This window comes from Taudactylus pleione, unplaced genomic scaffold (assembly GCF_031769625.1).
Source record: "Taudactylus pleione unplaced genomic scaffold, aTauple2 ptg000198l, whole genome shotgun sequence".
NCBI lineage: Eukaryota > Metazoa > Chordata > Amphibia > Anura > Myobatrachidae > Taudactylus > Taudactylus pleione.
In genome coordinates this window covers 19171717-19192468 of record NW_028284600.1, presented here as the reverse complement: position 1 = coordinate 19192468, position 20752 = coordinate 19171717, and the positions used below count along the sequence as shown (strand labels likewise).

Genomic DNA, 20752 nt, shown 5'->3' with positions numbered 1-20752 from the left:
CAAGAGATATTATGAGATTTTTCAATTGGTTGACCAGTAGATGGTTTTAAATAGCTGGGTGCCAGTAAGGTTTTCAATGATCTATTGTTACAAATACATGTTTAGGAGGAATAAGATCACATAGAAAACGGTCTTGTTTCAAAATATTATAATTTTTCTGTACTATATTTTTGACTTGTAAAAATTGGTTATTAAAAGTAGAAATAAAAGTGACCTCCTTAGTAAGGTCTCTCTCTTTTTCTCTTTTCTTATTTGATACTAAAAGATCCTGTCTGTTAGTCTTTCTGACTTAATTTAAAGCTTTATTAACAACTAATTTCGGGTATCCCCGTTGATCACACCTTCCGCCTGCTTGTCAAAAGATTCAGCTGTCGAACAATTTCTTTTTAGAAGAAGTAACTGGCCTTTGGGGATATTTATTTTCCAGGGAGGGTAGTGTGCACTATTATCTTGCCTACTTCTTTAGAGAAATTGGATGTAGCGATTCTATTGTTTTGAATCTCTAGAGTCAAATCCAGAAAGGAAATCTGATCTGTGTTGAAAACATACGTGAACTGAAGATTAAACAAATTAGTGTTCAAAGAAGTGACAAATTGTTGTGCAGAAATAACATCCCCATCCCAAATGAAAAAAAGGTCATCAATGTAACAGCCTTAGAGGACCAGGTGTGTGCCAAAATCACCCCCCACACAAGGTGGTTCTAGACCTCCCCCATATATAGGTTGGCGTAACTCGGCGCAAACCTGGTCCCCATGGCCGTACCCATAATTAGTAAATAAACAGTGTCTAAAAACAAAAAATTATTGTGCTGTAATATGAAAGCATTTGAATCAAGAAGAAAAATCCTGTGTCTCTCTGTAAGATCACCATCTTTATTGAGTCTTTTAGAAATAGCTTTTATTCCATATTATGTGGGATATTGGAGTACAAACTTTGCACATCCATAGTTAGAGAAGCATAAGACTCTCTCCATTCAACATTTTGTATCAATTGCAAATAATGGGTAGTATCTTTTATGTTGAGACATGAGGCTGTAGAAAAGAATCAACGTAAAATGATAGGTTCGATGAAAGAGAATCAATGCCAGAAATTATGGGTCGCCCAGGGGGTGAAGTGAGGGATTTGTGAATTTTCCGTAAATTATAATAAATAGGTGTAGTGGAATGTGCAGAAAACAAAAAATGGAATTCCTCCCTGAAGATGACTCCATCCTCCATAGCTCCATCCAATAGAGTGTGGAGTTCAATTAGGAACCTCTGTAGGGTCTATAAGCAATTTTTGATAGCAGAGTTCATTTTCTAACTGTCTCTTAGCTTCCATAATATAATCTGTTTTATCCTGCACTACTAATCCCCCTCCTTTATCTGCCTCCTTGATGACAATGGAGGCATCTGACATCAGATCTTTTATGGCTTTTCTCACCCATTTATTTAGGTTCTTTTTTTTCTCCTTTTTTGGAATAGATTGTCACATATCCTTAAAATCCTCCAGGGTGGTTTTGTAGAAACTGTCTATGATGGAACCTTTAGACTTAATAGGGTAGAACTCAGACTTTTGTTTAAAACCTCTTCCACCTTTACTAAAATTAAACAATTGTTGAGTTTCATCAGGCAAGCAATCATTACTTTCTTCCCATAGTTCTGTTAAGATATGAAAAAGCTGAATCATCATTGATATCCAAAACTATAGGAAAGGCGTCCTCTTTTCTTCTATTTAAATTCTGTTTAGCAAAGAAACGTTTACGACAGAGGGTCCTTACAAATTTATTGAGTTCCACAAATAGATCAAAAATATTAGGCATAGCTGAAGGGGAAAATTATAAACCCATATTAAGGAGAGACATCTCTGCTTCAGTGAGCTTTTTAGATGATAAATTAAATATACTAATACTTTTTTCACCCTTTTCCTTACTACTCTCCCTCTCTGCCTTTCTCTTCCTCTTTAGGTTCACATTTCTTCCTCCTATTCTTCCTCTAAGTTGGAATCTCTTCTTCTTTTTGGGGTCCCTGACTCCCACTCTCAGTTGAGTATATAATCCCTGTACCGTCTCTTAGGTCGCTGGTCTAAAAAAAACACTGGAGAATTATTCTGAGCAGATGGTTGGGGGAACTTTCTAACCTTTGGTTTAGCCCCTGTGTTATTTATATCTGGTATAAATTTATCTACACTATTGGAATAAGTATTATTATTTTTAGAATCCTGGGATGAATGTTGGTCGGAAAAGATTCTGAGATCTCTGCATTATACAGTATTTCCACAACAGAATTCCCCAATTGCTGCAATTGCTCCCACAATTATTTTCCTATCTTCAAGTATGTTTTTAATTTTGAAAAATAAACCATACAGACAAGAGAAAAAAAAACCAAACAAACATAAGATCCATTTATCACCACCAAAGTAGCATGATAGTGCTATGTATACACATTACAAACTACATCGCCAGCAGATTGTCTCCCATGCCTAGATTGGTACCAAGTATGTGACCATATTTTATGGTGTTTATCAGGTGATTTACAGCTAGAATATATGATGAGCTCATGATTCATAGTGTCAGTGACCAGTACTTTCCATTTTATCAACTCTGGGGTCCCTCTGCCATCCATGTTCTAGCAATAATGACTTTGGCCAATGTTGTGATGTGGTTAATGTATTTTAGAAGAGGCTTCCTCAAGAGTAACACCAATTAAACAAATATTGGGATGAAAGGAGAGCAGTTCTGGCAGTGTACCGCACCTGCCATCCCACACCTGTACCCAGAAATTAGTCACACCCCCATAACAGATGCCAAAATGAATTGCCCTGGGCTCCACATTTAGGATACATTGAGCCTCCACAAGTACCCAACCTGTGTAAGACCTCAGGAGTGTAGTATACACTCCTGCAAGACATGCAAATAAATTTGCTGATATCTAATGCAAGTTCTGGCATCTCGGATCTCCCCCTCAACATGGAAGAGAAAACCTCATCTGGAAGAATTTCCAAATCTGCTGCCCACTTAGTCCTAATCTATACTTATAATAAAGTTGTAATGGTTGTGTCTGTACATAGAATTTTTTTGAAAAATGTACTTCTTGGGACTGGGTATGAATAATGGAGACAAACATTTATTTTTTTTGGAATACTTGTTTGTCTGTCTGTTTGTTCCTGCATCATGCAAAAACTATGGTATGAATTTGATTTGTGTTTTCAATATTGTATAGCTTAGTCAAGTGAGAAAGTGAGTTATGTATTATCTCGATGTGACATCAGGGAGAGGAGCAATAAAGGAAAAACCAGACGCTTGATACTCAGCATGTGGAGTGTGCAGGCTACTCAAGCAAAAAATTACTAGATGTATATAAATATAATTTTTGGGGGGACAAATATATTTTCAGGGACTGTTTATGAACTATGGAGACGAAAACTTTTTTTGGCGGAATTTGCACAGGCTCCTCAAGTTCAAAATTACTTTATGTATATAAATATATATATACAATTTATACATATATTGCACACCCCGAACGCAAACAGTTATATATGTATGCATATATAAATACATAGATATATATATCTCAAACCTATTTCGCAGGAAAGTCCAACTATATATTAAGCCCTAATTAGGCAGCTTATGTTGACTCATGAAGTTGCAGTATACAGTACATGTCAATCCAGTAGATTGCACCCCAAAACAAATACTACAGACCATAGAGCCGCTGCTCATGTTACTTGCAACCTTTTAGTGTTACTGTAGGTTAAGTGGCTTGCTCACAAGTTAGTATCCCCATGCATCTTTTTATGGTAGTCCCTAAAGGAAAAACTGCAAATATTGTTTACAAAGACATTTTGTGATCAATGTCTACAATATAAAATATACATCACAATATTAGATGCCACTACTGTCTTTGTAAAATTAGTTCCGCTGAACAATAACACACATCAACGCAAGCGAAACTGTGGGCGAACGCTAGTAGGCAATAAATCTGTAGGAGGAACCAAATGCTTAAGGACTTGATTCTGAATCGCAGGCTCACTGCTGATGTTGGACCCGTGCAGCAATTTGCATCTTCTATGCATGCGCAGTTTGAGATGCAATGAAGTCGCATGGGAGATACATGGTCTCAGAATGTATTGAGCATTCCTGGGAGGTGACAGGGAAGTGGTTTAGCTGACTCATGGAGATGTTGCATCTTATGAAAATGTCAGAGGTATGTCACTGAAAGCGGTTGCGTAAAGAGATGTGCAACCACTCACATAGGCCGTACGCAGAGGGAGAAACTGCACCTGCCATGGTGTGACCGATGGGTATATTAGCTTCCACGGACACTGACAGCGGGAGTCTCAGATGCACAGTTGTACATCGGGGAAGGACATCTGCATAATGACACAGACAGGCGACCGCCAAAAGATGCAGACAAGGGGCCAAATGTAATAGGGTCAGAGTTTAGAAAATGTGAGTTTAGCAGTAAACTCTCACATTGGAGTTTTATCTTAAAAATGGGAAAACATCTGAATGAGAGTTTAAATTGTGAGTTTTTTTAGTCTACAAAAATGGAGTTTGCCTGTTCTCGGACTCTATTACATTGGCCGAGTTTAAAAAGTGTCAGAGCATACTGCTAAACTCTCACATTTTCTAATCGCTCACCCTATTACATTTGGCCCAAAATGTTCATCTCGCATTCTAACCTGCATTATAATTTGAGATTACAATCTGAAGCACACATTTCTGAAGCCATGTATACAATGTATGCAGATGTTTCCAGCTAGTTTGTTGCTCCATATACCATGTAGCACGCCATGCATGGCACACCACACACTACGCCATGAGTCACGCCACACAGAAACTTTCGTAAGGGAACATAGCGCAGAGCTGAAAAAAAAGTAATAACGTGTAATACAACTTTTTGTCCACCTGGTGTCACTTTCCTAAACTACACAGCGCATGCGTCTGAATTCCAATGCATTTTCTATATCACAGCCCGATGATAGGCTGACAGAAGCAGTGATTCTGTACAATATACTGTAGTACAGCATTTTCATCATGGAATCAGGGCTGTAGAAGAATGTCTAATAAAGTTTTAAATCATTAAGTGTGTGAGTCCTGTACTTTTATATAAAAATATTTCACAGACACGCACAGCACTGTATTACACACTGACTGTATGTTTGAAGCTGCACACTTGCATGAATGTCGGTGCTGTCCCAGACTAGTGATTTCATGACTTTAGTAGCGGGCTCTGTTTAAGAGAGAGGTCTCTCAGCACCGACATTGGCGCAAGTTTGCGTTTTTAAATGCACAATCAGTTTGTAATACAGAGACCTCTATTTTAAACAGAGCCCACTACTAGTTTCTAAAGTCATGAAATCACTACAGTGTCTAAGTCTGGTACAGTGACGGCAGTGCCACAAGTGTGCAACTTCAACCGCACAGTCCATGTAATACAGACATTGCACTTTCGCTGTGTGTGACTCCCGACCCACTGGGCATGCGCATTGCTATGATCTTCCATACGCCATGGCATAGCGCGAACTGGCATATGGAGCGGCTCCACTGGGCATGCACCAGAGATCCCATTGCAACCCCTCCACTGGGCATGTGCCAGAGATCCCATTGTAATCCCATGGAGCTGACAGCCACCACAGCTCCGACATGCCAAAATCGGCGCAAGTTTGTGGTACACAATCAGTTTGTAATACAGAGACCTCTTTTTTAAACAGAGCCACTGCTAGTTTCTAAAGTCATGAAATAACTACAATGTCTAAGTCTGGTACAGCGCCGGCAGTGCCGCAAGTGTGCAACTTCAACCGCACAGTCAGTATGTAATATAGACATCCCACTTTCGCTGTGTGTGACTCCCGACCCACTGAGCATGCGCAGTGCTATGATCTTCCATACTCCACGGCATAGCGTGAACTGGCATATGGAGCGGCTCCACTGGGCATGCACCAGAGATCACAACGCAACCCCTCCACTGGGCATGCACCAGAGATCCCATTGTGTGTGACTCCCGACCAACTGGGCATGCGTAGTACTATGATCCTCCGTATTCCACTGGCGTATGGAGCGGCTCCTCTGGGCATGCGCCATAGATCCTATTGCAGCCTCCTGATCTGACAGCCACCACAGCGCCAACATGCCGACAGTGCCGCAAATGTGCGTTTTAAAATGCACAATCAGTTTGTAATGCCTCACTTTTAAAAAGCCCACTACTAGTTTCACTATAGTGTCTAAGTCTGGGACAGGGCTCGAACCCTGGACAAGCACTGTTGCAAAGCGATCACTTAACCTCTAGCCCACATGCCAGCTATATCAAGAACCGCACAAAGCGGGCTCATCCTTGTGCACTCCACCCACCTGCTGATGTTTATAATAATAAAAATATGTATATTCCTTTCAAAATATTATACTAGTACATGTATACACAGTACCCCACCATTAGAGCATAATCATCCCATCTCAGTGAAAGCTGTGCGTGCATCTCATTAATCTACAGTATCGGTTATACCATCATAACAACACGGCAACTACACTACTGTACAGTTATGAACAGTATGTGTACTGATTTGCGTCCCGTTCTAAGAGCTTATGTGATATTAAAAAGATTGGTTGTGCGAACAAGCAAATACAGTGCGTGAATGTGATATCCATCCAATTTAACAGTATGGTATTCAGTACAAATTACAACAGTGGAGCACTCGCCACCCAGCGGTTAAGCGCTATATTCAGGGGCGGATTGGGCCGCCGGGACACCGGGCCGGTTCCCGCTGGGCCGGCCCTTGTGTTCCCTTTAGTGGCCGCTGCCCTTCCTTCACTCACCCCTGCTGAACTGCCAGTGGCCGTGCTGGCGCGATCGGTGCTTGGCTCCGATGGGCAGCTCAATACAGTAAACAAACAAAATGGCCGCCGGGGGAGCTACTGCGCATGCCCAGCAGCAGCTCCCCCCATAAGCCCTTGCGGAGCCCATCAGTCACCACTGAGGGCTCCGCCTACATGCCATCTGCGGCCCGCCCCCTCTTCAGCGTCTGGCTTCTCTGGGTCTGCAGCAATCTGCCTTGCAGCAGACAGCACAGGATTACACAGGAGTTTGCACTGACCTGCCAGGCATTCTTGTACCGGAGCTGCCGCCCGCCGCCCACAGCTAAGCCCCGCCCTCCTGACATTTGGCCACGCCCCTTTTTTTAAAACCGCGAATCAGGCCAGTGACCCGGACCTCCTCCCTCCAGAGTCCCCTCTTTTCCTCCTCAAAACCTGACCTGGCTCTTTTCTCCTCCCCACCTGACCTGGCTGTCTCCCCTCCCCACCTGACCTGGCTGGCTCTCCCCCCCCCCCTCCCCACTTGACCTGGCTCTCCCCCCCCTCCCCACCTGACATGGCCCTCCACACCTGACCTGGCTTTCCTCTCCTCCTCACCTGGCTCCCCCACCTTACCTGGCTCTCCCCCCCTCCCCACCTGACCTGGCTTTCCTCTCCTCCTCACCTGACCTGGCTCCCCACCCCCTCCCCACTTGACCTGGCTCTCCCTCCCCCTTCCCCACCTGACCTGGCTCTCCCCCCCCTCTCCACCTGACCTGGCTTTCCTCTCCTCCTCACCTGAACTGGATCCCCCCCTCCCCACTTGACCTGGCTCTCCCCCCCTCCCCACCTGACCTGGCTTTCCTCTCCTCCTCACCTGACCTGGCTCCCCACCCCCTCCCCACTTGACCTGGCTCTCCCCCCCCTCCCCACCTGACCTGGCTTTCCCCCCCCTCTCCACCTGACCTGGCTTTCCTCTCCTCCTCACCTGAACTGGATCCCCCCCTCCCCACTTGACCTGGCTTTCCTCTCTTCCTCACCTGGCTCCCCCACCTGACCTGGCTCTCCCCCCCTCCCCACCTGACCTGGCTTTCCTCTCCTCCTCACCTGACCTGGCTCCCCACCCCCTCCCCACTTGACCTGGCTCTCCCCCCCCTCCCCACCTGACCTGGCTCTCCCCCCCCTCCCCACCTGACCTGTCTCTCCCCCCCCTCCCCACCTGACCTGGCTCTCCCCCCCTCTCCACCTGACCTGGCTTTCCTCTCCTCCTCACCTGAACTGGATCCCCCCCTCCCCACTTGACCTGGCTCCCCCCCCTCCCCATCTGACCTGGCTCCCCCCCCCCTCCCCACCTGACCTGGCTTTCCTCTCCTCCTCACCTGACCTGGCTCCTCCCCCCACCTGACCTTGTTCCCCCCCCCACCTGGCCTGGCTCTCCTCCCCTCCCCACCTGGCCTGGCTATCAGAATAAAGGCAGTCTCCAGTGCCGATGGCATCCAGCTGAAGAGGAGAAATTGATAAGGAGTGGAGAAAACAGAAGAAACAAATAGTTGCAGAAAAGAAGGTAAGTGTTTCATTTTAAATGTTTATAATATATCTATTTAATAAGGTAATATATGTATGTGTATTCATTTAATAAATAATATATTTAATATTTTAAATGAAATATATACAGTGTATGTTTAATTAAAAATATTAAATATATTATTTATTATTATTTATTATTGATGTGGTCATATTCCCGACTGTTGGGATTCCGGCAGTCAGAATGCCGTTGCTGGAATCCCAACACGTATTAGAATACTGGAGGTAAGTACTAGGGTTAGGGGGAGAGTTAGTGGTAGGCACTAAGGGGAGGGTTAGATTTAGGCTGTGAGGGGGGGTGATAGATTAGGTTTAGGCACTAATGGAGTTAGTTGTAGACTGCGGTTTGGGAGGGTTAGGACCATGGCCGGCGCAATGTAACCATCCAGCCCTGTGCTGCAGGGAAGCGGCGGCCTGGGGAGGCGCCGTGCTGCCTACTCCATTTCCCGGGATTTTGTTACCAGCAGGTGCCCAGCAGCTCCTTCCCTGAAGTGGCAGCCGGAGCCCACTCCTGAGCTCCGCCTTCCTGCTTCCGCAGTGGGTGAAGGGAGAGACGTCATGACATCTCTCCCATATTGCCCAGCCCATGGACGCAGTAGTTAGACAGTGGCGGATGCAGGAGCGGGGCTTCAGGTAAGTATAGTATTGTGGTGTGTGTGTCTGTGACTTTATGTGTAAGGGGCATTACTACTGGGGGCACTCCGTAAGGGGCATTACTACTGGGGGCACTGCGTAAGGGGCACTACTACTGGGGGCACTGCGTAAGGGGCACTACTATTGTTGACATTGCGTAAGGGGCACTACTATTAACATTGCAAAAGGGGCACTACTATGGGCATTGTGTATAAGGGGCACTACTGCCGTAATGGGAATAGGGGATACTACTATGTGGTGTAATGTGAATCATGGGCACTATGTGCGGTGTAATGTGAATATGGTTGTGCTACTGTGTGGTTTAATTTGAATTGGGGAAACTATTGTGTGACCACGCCCCCTGTGAGACCATGCCCCTTTGTGTACCGTGCGCACTGTCACTTTGTAGTAAACTGGAAGGAAGGGTGCAAATGTAATAGTTTGCAGGAGGGTGCCAAACACCCTAGCACCGCCCCTGGATGGAATTATTCTCCTCCCTTCACAGACCGGAATCAGTATGAAATACCGCCGGCCGCATGGCCGGCAATTCGATTCTCAGCAGTGACAGCTCGACAAATGCAGAGATCCCGGCAGCGGAAGCCCGACAGCGCTGGAAATCCCGATCGTCCCTAAGGTAAGTATATACTAACCTAACCTAACCCTCCGTAGGGGTGCCTAACCCTAACCCCCCCCAAGTGCCTAACCCTAACCCCCCCTTCCCTGCTGCCTAAACCTCAGTCCCCCCCAATGGTGCCTATCCCTAACCCTCCCTCCCCCTAGCCTAACCCTAACCCTCCCTCCCCCTAGCCTAACTCTAACCCTCCCGGGGGGGTGCCTAACCCTAAGTCCCCCCGGGTGCTCTAAACCTAACCCTCCCCCCCCGCGGCTGTCCGCCCACGGCACCCGGCGTCCCTTCGATCGGGATGCCGGGCGCCGGTCTCCCAGCGTCGGGAAAATGACAGGCGTCTAGATATAGACGCCGGTCCTTTATCCCACGCCGGGATACAGCGGTCGGGAAGCCGGCTGTTGGGATTACGTCAGCTGGCTTCCCGACTGCATACCCACAGACCCCACCCCCACAACTGACCCGCCCCCATTAGGGCTGCTACCGCAGATTTCCCGGGCTGGTTTTCCATCCCAATCCGCCCCTGGCTGTATTACATGCCATAGTGTATCTTTCGTTGAAGAATACCATGGTACGCCAAAATCCAGCCATCACGTAACATTCCATGGCGCGACACAGAGGCCTGAATGGCGCGCTATGAGCAACAAACTAGTTGGGCCCATCTGTATACAGCAATTCTCACACAGGGTGGAATTCAATTAGGTATGAAGTTGGTGCCGCAAGGCGAATTCACGGCTAATTCACATTGCGACTTACATTTGCAATTCAGTTCCAAATTCACATGTCTTTTCCAGAGTAAATTTGCCTGTTTTTGTTTGCACCCCCTTGAGCAAGTGAAAAGGTAGGGAAAATCTTTATTTTAAGGTAAAAATGTCGGCACTTGCTTCAGAACCTCTTGGCCACCCCTTTCCCTAATAATTAGGCATTTGGAAGTTTTTAGTTGGCTTATTTGGGCCAATAATTACATGTAATTTTTGGGGTGAAAAAAACAAATGGCCTCAAATTACCCTAGAATAAGCTTTTTTGCTAATTAATGCACTCCAGATTTCAAGAAAAAATAATTGCTTTTTATTATTTTTTTTATTTTTTGAAAGTCACCTCAAATTACCACAAAAGCCTCTTTTTTTTACTTTTTTGCATTTTCCGTTAAATTCCTTTGCAATGAAACAAAATTCTACAACTTTTTACATTATTTAACTTTTTTTAAAGCATGAATAAATAAGCCAAAAGCATGCAGTACTTTCGTTATGCCAACTTACAGTCTTCTATATGATTCTGCTAAAGAAGTTGTCACTTTTTTGGGGGGTCCAGGAAAGTCTCCCCACTTTTTTATGCTATTTTCCGTTTGCATTTTGGACAAAATTTGCACACTTGCTGCGAGTCATGTGAATTGGCAATTCTAATTGAATTGTGCATATCCCGGTTGTGCGCACATGTAGGTGAAGTGTGCGAGTTTACTGCTTTTTGCAAACTCGCACCTAATTGAATTCCCCCTAAAAGTTCATATATAATTGTTACTTAGTTTATTGTTCCATATTTACCAAAATATTATATACCTCTCCACGTTGTTTTCCTTATTATATACATATGAATAACTAAAGATGAAATGAGAGAATCTGAACAAACATTTTGTTTAAAAGCTCAAATATGTACTTTAAATCAATATACAATAACAGCTTAGCAATCACATAAAGCAAATGTTAAACAGAACAGCAAACTAACAGAATGAAGGAACAGAAAGCATATATTAATGCATCAAGAATTGTACAAAGAGGGAATCTGACATTTCATCCATGACAGGGATTCCCCAGAGAAGCCAAATGTCAAATTTCCCAGTGCATTAATAGCTACGTTTTGCTTCCTCATGTCTTTATTCTGAATTCTTGTCCAGCAAACACCCAGTCTGGATTCTCATTCCTTTATTTTACTAGTGATACATAAAAATAGGTTTGTATTATGTGACCAACTATAATTGTCAGAATGAGAGTGGTATACATGTCAATGCATACTATAGTTTAAGGTCTCAGGGGCCATATATACAGTATATTGTGATAAAAGCATGGGAAATTATTGATGTGAGGTATATACAGTACTGTGCAAAAGTTTTAGGCTGGTATGGAAAAAATGCTGCAAAGTAAGATTGATTTAAAAAATAGAAGTATTAATAGTTTATTTTTATCAATAAACAAAATGCAAAGTAAATGAAATGAAGAGAAATCTAAATCAAATCAATATTTGGTGTGAACACCCTCTACCTTCAAAACAGCATCAATTCTTCTAGGTACATTTGCACACAGTTTTTGAAGGAATTCAGCAGGGAGGTTGTTCCAAACATCTTTGAGAACTAACCACAGATCTTCTGTGGGTGTTTTTTTCTTGTTCACATCCTTTTGGCTTTTCATGTAATCCCGGACAGACTCGATGATGTTGAGATCAGGTCCATGTGGGGGCCATATCATCACTTCCAGGACTCCTTGTTCTTTTTTACGCTGAAGATAGTTCTTAATGACATTGGCTGTGTGTTTGGAGTCATTGTGCTGCAGCAGAATATATTTGAAGCCAATCAGTCGCCTCCCTGATGATATTGCATGATGGATAAGTACCTGCCTGTATTTCTCAGCATTGAAGACACCGTTAATCCTGACAAAATCCCCAACTCCATTTGCTGAAATGCAGCCCCAAGCTTGCAAGGAACCTCCACCATGCTTCAATGTTCATTATTGTACCTCTCTCTAGCCCTTCGGTGAACAAACTGCCTTCTGCTGCAGCCAAATATTTCACATTTTGACTCATCAGTCCAGCAATCCAGAACACCTGCTGCCATTTTTCTGCTCCCCAGTTCCTATGTCTTCGTGCATACAGTAGGCCTTGTTTCCACATTGAAGTTATGACTTTTTGGCCACAATTCTTCCATGAGGACAACTTCTGGCCAGACTTCTCAGAACAGTAGATGGGAGTCACCTGGGTCACTGGTTTCTGCCAGTTCTGAGCTGATGGCACTGCTGGACATCTTCTGATTTCAAAGGGAAGTAAGCATGAAGTGTCTTTCATCTGCTGCACTAATTTTCCTTGGCCGACCACTTCATCTATGGTCCTCAATGTTGCCCATTTCTTTGTGCTTCTTTAAGAGAGCTTGAAAAACACATCTTGAAACTCCAGTTTGCTTTGAAATCTTTGCTTGGGAGAGACCTTGTGTCACAGCACGCTGGACACCGGCGCACACTTACCGAGCCCGGCAGCGCTGGTGGGCAGCGGGCAGGGAGTCCCAGGCGCCCGCTGCTAGACACTGCTGATTCCTCTCTCCCCTGATGCAAGCGGCCACGGCTCACTATGGGCGTGCGCGCCGACTTGTCAAATAATTTAAAGGGCCATGCACACCTCCCTGGTGACGTCACAGGTGGCGTCTAGTTCGAGCCCAGCCTTGGCTTGTTTGTGACTCCAATTTTCATCTGATCCCTGGTATTGCGTTGACAATCTGGTTTTGACCTTGGCTATCCTCCATGACCTGTATTCGTCTGCTCCCTGGTACTATCTTGTCTGTTTGGTTCTAATCCAGCTTGTTGACTACGCTGAAAGTCTTCCCATTAAGAGTTCACCAGCACCTGTATAGGTGAACCTATTCTGAGTGCTGCAACCTGTGTGTCGGACGCCAAGTCCAAACTTTCTTGCAAGGGTCCCTGGTGAAAACTGCCGGCACATTAGACTTTGCTCCTCGGAAATAGGTCTCTCTAAATACGGGTTGCATCCAATATCTACCCGAGAGTTTTGACACCTTGCTGATGCAGTATAACTACCTTGTGTCTTGTGGTTGTGCTCAGTCTTGCCATGGTGTATGACCTGTGACATGAAACTGTCTTCCACAACCTCACCTTTGTAGCAGAGTTTGGCTGTTTCCCACCCAGTTTTAAGCCTCCTACACAGCTTTCTGTTTCAGTTATTGACTGTGTTTCAACCTACATATGAAAATGATGATCATTATCACCTGTTTGGGTATGATTGGTTAATCATACACCTGCCTACTGTATAATCCTAAAAATCCTTGACTTTCTGCAAGTGTACGTAGAAGAATTGATGCTGTTTTGAAGGCAAAGGGTGGTCACACCAAATATTGATTTGATTTGAGTTCTCTTCTGTTCATTCACTTTGCATTTTGTTAATTGCTAAAAATAAACTATTAACACTTCTATTTTTTAAAGCATTCTTACTTTGCAGCATTTTTTTCATACCTGCCCAAAATATTAGCACAGTATTGTATGTCCCAGTTCTTAACATCTCTGTGGTAATCACCAGTTAATAAGCAACCTTAATTGCCAGACCACCTGTGAGATGCTGCAGTGGGGCGCAGAATGGTGTACCTCTTCCTTAAATAGAAAATATTATTGAACCAGTTGAGTATATTCCTGATCTTGAAGAGATAAAAGATGCCTCAGAACAGCTAAAAGACCCTACTCTGGTAAAGGTTAGAGAGAATGGAAAAGTGGGTGAGGTAAGGGATACCAGCCTGGGAATGGAAAGCCAGGACAATTCTCTGATGTAGTTATTATAAAACCTTGGAAGGATAAAGTAGCTCTGTCAGCCGCCCTGGTCTCTCCAGTAACTTTTATACTATCGGTTCCTGGGGTGACAATAGCCAAAACCCTCTTAACCAGTCAACAGCATAAGACTAAAGATTTTCTCATAAGTAATAGAAATTTGTTTTCTAATAAACCTGGTAAAACAATAGTCATTGAACAGTCATTAAAAATGATATAATCACTGAACCCGGGTTAAGGTTTACATACTGTAAAGCCCCTTAGAATACCAGAAGACCAGAAGAGTCACATAGTGAGTGGTCAAGTCTCATTGTACTCATTCCATAAACCAAAGGGAGCTTATGCTTCTGCAATGATTTCCATAAATTGAATAGTGTGTCTTAGGTTGATGGCTACATAAGGCCTCATGTGGATGAACTAATTGAAAGAGTGGGAACAGCACAGTACCTAACCACTCTAGACTTAACTAAAGTGTACGAGTGCCATTGATAGAGAGTGCAAAAGAAAAGACAGCTTTTTCTGCACTGAAGGTTCTGTTCCAATACAAGATGTTGCCATTTGGGTTACATGATAATGAATGATAATAAAATTCTAAGGCCTCACAGACAGTAAAAAAAAGGGGGTGGGAATAAACCCTGGGTGCTGCACTGAGTCTAATAGATGTGAAGAGATATATTGGCAAATAGTATTTGGACCAGAAATCAGAGTTACTACTGTACAATGCTACTAGTCTATACAGTATGGTCATCTGTCGATGTAAGTAAAACAATGAAGGAGAAAGACAGCGTGGTGTGAACTGATAAATCTGGTGGAAATAACCCAAAAAATATTGAACAATGATAAACTGTATATTTACTACAGAAGATGCTATAGTAAAAAATATTAACATTTATTGATACATCATCAAAAAACTTGTTTGAGTTCCATATAGGAACACATCAAGAATATACTTAGAATACCTATAAGATATGCCATATGTATAAAAATAAAACCATAGGTTTAAAATAGTGCAATTGTCACTAGTAAATGAAGATTAATGGGACACCAAGATTATATATGAACTCCTGAGCAGAGTGAGTCTATCCAAATTGTTGGTATTACCAAGTGTGATGCAAGGAAAGGTTCATTCTTAAATGGTATGAAGTGGCGCGGTAGAAATATCCAGATTAGCCACTGCAGCCTGTGCAGCCTGTCCAGGAGTAGGCGTCATGTTGTTACCCGAGTGTTGCAGAAGCTGGGTGCCAAACAGATGGAGGATGATTTAATACCACATACAATGGAGGTGATCAGAAGAGATGCAGGTGCGGATCCAAAACACTTGCTGAGGCAATATCCGTGGTGGTGAATTATAGTATAAGAGAACAAGATGTGCTCCTAATTGTGCACTATAATTTACTTCCACCTCTGTGTGCTCTAAATAACAGATTTGTGATATCAAGTCTTATACCAAAAATATTGCATATCTCACACAATAGAAATCCATTGCCTTTTGATAAATTCCTGAACAGAACAAAACGGGTTAGAGAGCTGTATCCACACCTAGGTCTGGAAATTCCAGCTGCTACAACATCCGGTCTCTCTCATTCTGGCAGGAGGTGGAAACGTTTCTCATACCAACCTACCTAGCTTTCATCATCTTTATGTATGAGATATGCAATATTGTCAAGATATTGTATTGTGAGTGTGCTACTTACTTTTAATAAATGTATAAAGATTGAAAAATAGTATTATGCTACAAGATATATATTTCCTTTGAGGTCACCTGCAGCAAACACATGCGGTCATATGTGGGGATAGGACATGCTCAATTTCAGATAAGCTCATCCATTTCTATTTTTGGTACCAAATCTTATATTTGGAGCACACAGATATGAAAGCAACTAATACTGCACAATTAGGGGCACAATTTGTTCTTTGTTTAGAGATGCAGCACTAGGCCCGACCAGCTAACTTGCTGTTGGAGCCATCTACGGCACCCCTGTATAAACGCTGTGGTACCCCTGGGTAAGACCATCTTTAATTTCAGATTTCAAGAAGAAGATGTTCATCTTTATCATATACATGAAAGCATTTGGCGTACGATGGGGCCACATTGGACACCATCAGACAGTCTGCCTTCTATAAATAGAAAGCTCCATCATATATAAAATAGTTCCAATAATTTTAAAAAGAACTGAATTTGAGGGCCCTAATAAATAGATATATTGGTAATAAGCTATTGTACTGGTTGAATACCCTCTTTGTGTATACAGGCTTGAGATGTCTGCATTGCATAATACAAGATTAGACAGAAGTTGGATTAATGCATTCAATTTAATTAATATAAAAGAAAAGGTCACAGCGTTTTACTGCCTTGAGACTCTGAGTGCCACCATCCATCGGTTACTATATGCATGGGCTTATATAATCCTAACGGAACGCGCCAGACCACAATCCCTTAACCTAGTGAGTGCCAGAAAATTGAACTGTATTATATATTATTACATATATATAATAAATATACTAATGTTGGGTTTGCAGTCGTGCTCTGATATATGCACATGTTAGTGTGCATTGTGACACACGAGACCGAAAGCATTCGACTACCCAAGGCGTGTGTACATGAGTGGTATAGCTATCTTATAAAATATTCCTGTGGAAGTTCTTTGAAGACATAATCATTGCATTGTACTAGTCATCTTTGGGAAGGATTGGTGTCAGGTCCTTTGAGGTATGTGGTAATTCTGCCATTTAAAAAAAAAAAAATCTGTCAGGAATTCATACTTCTGTCAGTGAGGCAGTGATGTGCTGCTTCTTTTTGAGTAGTCTCTCTGTGGGTGATGGTATTGTTTACACTTGTGGAGTGATGCTGCTGTGGCTTGCCATTAGCTTTTGGCCACAGAGGGAAGTAGTTCAGGAGTGCGGTCATGATGAGAGGTGTACGGTGTATGCATGGGCATGTTATCTAGTGTCCAATCATATTAGTGGCATTTCTGTCAATCTAACACACTATGCAGTATATAGAATATGCAGCATATACAGTATATAAAACACACAGAGTGGAAGCCTGGGTGCCAGGGAGATGGGACAGAGCTAGATGAAGAGGACTGACCACTGGGAATGGGATAAGTATGAAAGCCGGGCACACAGGGGGGGGGTTATTAGGACCAATGAAGGGTGGGTCGGGACAGAGCTGTGACTAAGTGGAGGGTTGGGGGGTCAGAACAGCAGAGAGGGGGGCAGGGCTGGACAGAGTGGAGGATGGGATCGGAGAGAGCGGGGGTGGAGATTGAGGTGACCCAGGTCCAATATACTAGTGTATATAGTATATACTAGTGAGTGTATGTGTTATAACACCTGCAAAACAGACTCCTCCAGACGACTTGTTGCCAGACATTTTGGTCGAAGTTCACAACTACACACCCTCACTACACTTTGGCCGTAACTGCGCGCCCATCCCAATCCTTGTCCAGACCCCATAGTTGCAAAAAAGCTGCAAATCACATTTACATCTCATTCTGAATAATATATAGCAAAGGTAGGGTAAACTGCTCTTTGGCGGTCAGCCCATGTGACCCCTCCACCTGAGCTGTTTTCCCTTTCATGGAATGCAGATTAGACATGCTTCTAAAAAGGATCACTGATCCATATGAGGACTACAGTTGCCATGCACACGATTAATCATGGCAACGCTTGGTGTAACATAGACTTTTCTTAATCTATTATTTTATTCATCTATCAGTTTTCCATTTTTCTAAGTCCAGTTTATTCTGCATTCTGCTCAGTTTTACAGTATGGTGCGCTGCTCAGGCGGAAGGTCAACACGGGCTGAATGCCCAGGTTCCGTAAAAAAAAAAAGACTGCAAACCGATAATTAAATGCTTGACTGTAAAAAGCTACAAGCCAGTAAATAAACAAAGGCCTTAACACCGATCATGTCCCTGAAGCATGTTTTCTTTTCCTGCATTTACTGCACAGCAAGACTGTCCCTCTTCCCTACTCGCTAATCCTCTAATGATATATCATTACTTTACAGTGGTAAGTACCCAAATAGACGACGTCTGAGATTTCAGTTCAGAATTTTAAACTAGTCCCTAAGACTCCAAAACCATATTTCAACATTTAACAATGCACCGCCTGCATCTCAAGCAAGCGATGATTGAACTGCTATGTAATAAACTTAGGTTTCACAATTGTCAAGAGAAAGCGTACATGTGCTGGAAAGCCATTTAATAACTTGCTTTACTAATCCCAAATGGATGTTCTCAGTCCAGACTGTAATATAGTCATATTTAAAAACCACTGGACATTTTAACTCCTTAGAAGTGTTCCTCTTGATTTCACACAACAGAGGTAAACCAATATTTAGCCTTTCAATTAAATATAATCTGGTAATATTAATTATGTATTAGAATCAGGGGTAGGATGCAAGCTTGTGAGTATCGACTTAGATCACAATATGGCTGTCTCCACTAGATTTATTTATTACCAGTTATTTATATAGCAGTTTAGAGAGAACATTTGTCCATTCACATCAGACCCTGCCTCAGTGGAGCTTACAATCTATATTCTCTATGGGCTCTATTTATTAAAATTAGTTTTATTCAAATAAAGTGAAAAAGGGTGTTTTCACAGCCTTTTCACATTATTTTAGTATCACCCTAAATTTATTAAAGGTCAATTGGAGGAGAATTCGTAAAATTCTACTTCAAGCCCTAATTATCACATATTTTTAGTAAGCAGATCGCATTTCCCATAATTGTAATGGGAAATGCGATCTGTCTGAGATCTACTAAAAATAAAACATGGCGTTATCCAGGCTTTCCCCCGGTTACCAGACTCTTGCTCTGCTCTAACATGCAGAGCAGAGCACGGAGCCTCAGTGATCAGCTGTCTGGTCTAAACAGACCACAAGCTGATCACTGCTAAAAAAATAAATAAATGTAAAAAAAAAAACCGTCCAGGGTCAGTGATCAGTGCTCCGGTGATGTCCCTGTGGTTCCGGTCAGCTGGTCTCCCATCCTGCACCGTAACCCTGGTCAGCTGCTGCATAGAACAGCTGACCGGGTCACAGTGCAGGATGGGAGACCAGCTGACTGGAGATCTGGAGGGAGGACACCTCCGGAGAACCGATCACCGCAGGTAAGTGAAAACACAGGGGGGGGGGTCACAGGGATCACTGGAGGGTGCGGTTGACGAGATCATGGGGGGGTGTAGTGGTGGCTGGTTGGCGCATGCGCTGCACCATTTTTACCCAAAAATATAGTGATAAGGCTGCGGAGGAGATTCACAGGGACAGAGCTTTATCGCAAGCTCTGTCCTGCAAGGTGTTTTTTAACAAGTCCCTGTGATATTACCTGTGATATTCCCGGAAATATCACACTACAATCTGCATTCTAAATGCGGATTGTAGTAAATAGAGCCCACACACTAAGGTTAATTTTTGTCAGAAGCCAATTAACCTGCCAGTTTATTTTTGGATTGTGGGAGGTAACCCACACAAGCACAGGGAGAATATACAAACTCCATGCAGTTGGGGCTGTGGTGGGAATCAAACCCAAGACCTCAGTGCTTTGAGGCAGTAACGCAAACCATTACACCAACTTTGCAGCGCAAGCTAAAATAAAGCTAAACTCATAGTTGGTGAGTTATGTCTGTAATTCATCATAATTACTTAGGTTGCTTTTCATATTCAATGGTAAACTGAAATTTATGTCAATTGATGCGTTGCCTGATGTCAATTTACAATAGTCCATTCCCTGATAATGAATTGCTGTGTACATTTCTGTCTCTAGAGATCTGAGGAATAACTTGATTAGCACCATGGAGCCGGGGGCCTTTTATGGACTTTTTGAACTAAGGCGTCTGTAAGTATTAATTCTGTTTGAATTACTTTGTAAATTGTGTTCACATCAACATTTTTACCACAGGGAACAGCAATATGTCACCAAGCAATAACAGTAAATCAGCTGCTGGCACAGGGTATAGACTATTACAGTACTTTTTTAGGCAAGTGGAGGACGTAATACAATGATTGCTTCTCCTTTTACTGTCCCCACTGTACTGTAAATATGAATTTTGCTACAATTATCCACAATATGCTACAGCATCACTAGAATGAAAATGGCATTGCGGAATTAAAGGAGGATTTCTCCTCAACATGCTGTAATCTGTTTATTTGTTTACACATGTCCTCTTATAACTTTTACTAAATGTATAAATTTTTCCTTCTACAGATGTGCCCACATACATCTATCTACCGTGCGCTACAAGTCGCGCCACACAACGCGGGAACTCGGTGTGACTCGGTAGCGCCGAGCATCTATTTGTGCATCTTTTTATCTTCAAATGCGTCTTATTCGCACAATGATGCGAATAGATAGCACAAGCAGCTTCTGCTGATTGCAATGATATGTAGCATGCCTGTGTTCTGTGAGTGAGTGCGGGTGCATCTGCATACCAAATGCTATGTTACAGTGTCAGCGGCTGTAACATAAAGTAGTGTTTAGCATGCAGATACACCCGCAGACGCACAGAGAACATAGGCATGCTGCATATCATTTTAATCAGCGGAAGCTGCTTGTGCTATCTATTTGCAGTGTTGCGCGAATAAGACGCATTTGAAGGTAA

The 20752-nt window shown here is 43.1% G+C and overlaps 1 protein-coding gene across 2 annotated transcripts in view; it reads left to right on the top strand.

The window, feature by feature from the left end:
* Positions 1-20752, top strand: part of ADGRA1 (adhesion G protein-coupled receptor A1) — a 1066191-nt gene that overhangs the window by 155687 nt on the left and 889752 nt on the right. For both annotated transcript variants that reach the window (XM_088476934.1, XM_088476933.1), the window contains exon 3: positions 19918-19989. In XM_088476934.1, the coding sequence (XP_088333060.1) occupies positions 19918-19989 (72 nt within the window). The remainder of the gene's footprint in view (positions 1-19917; positions 19990-20752) is intronic.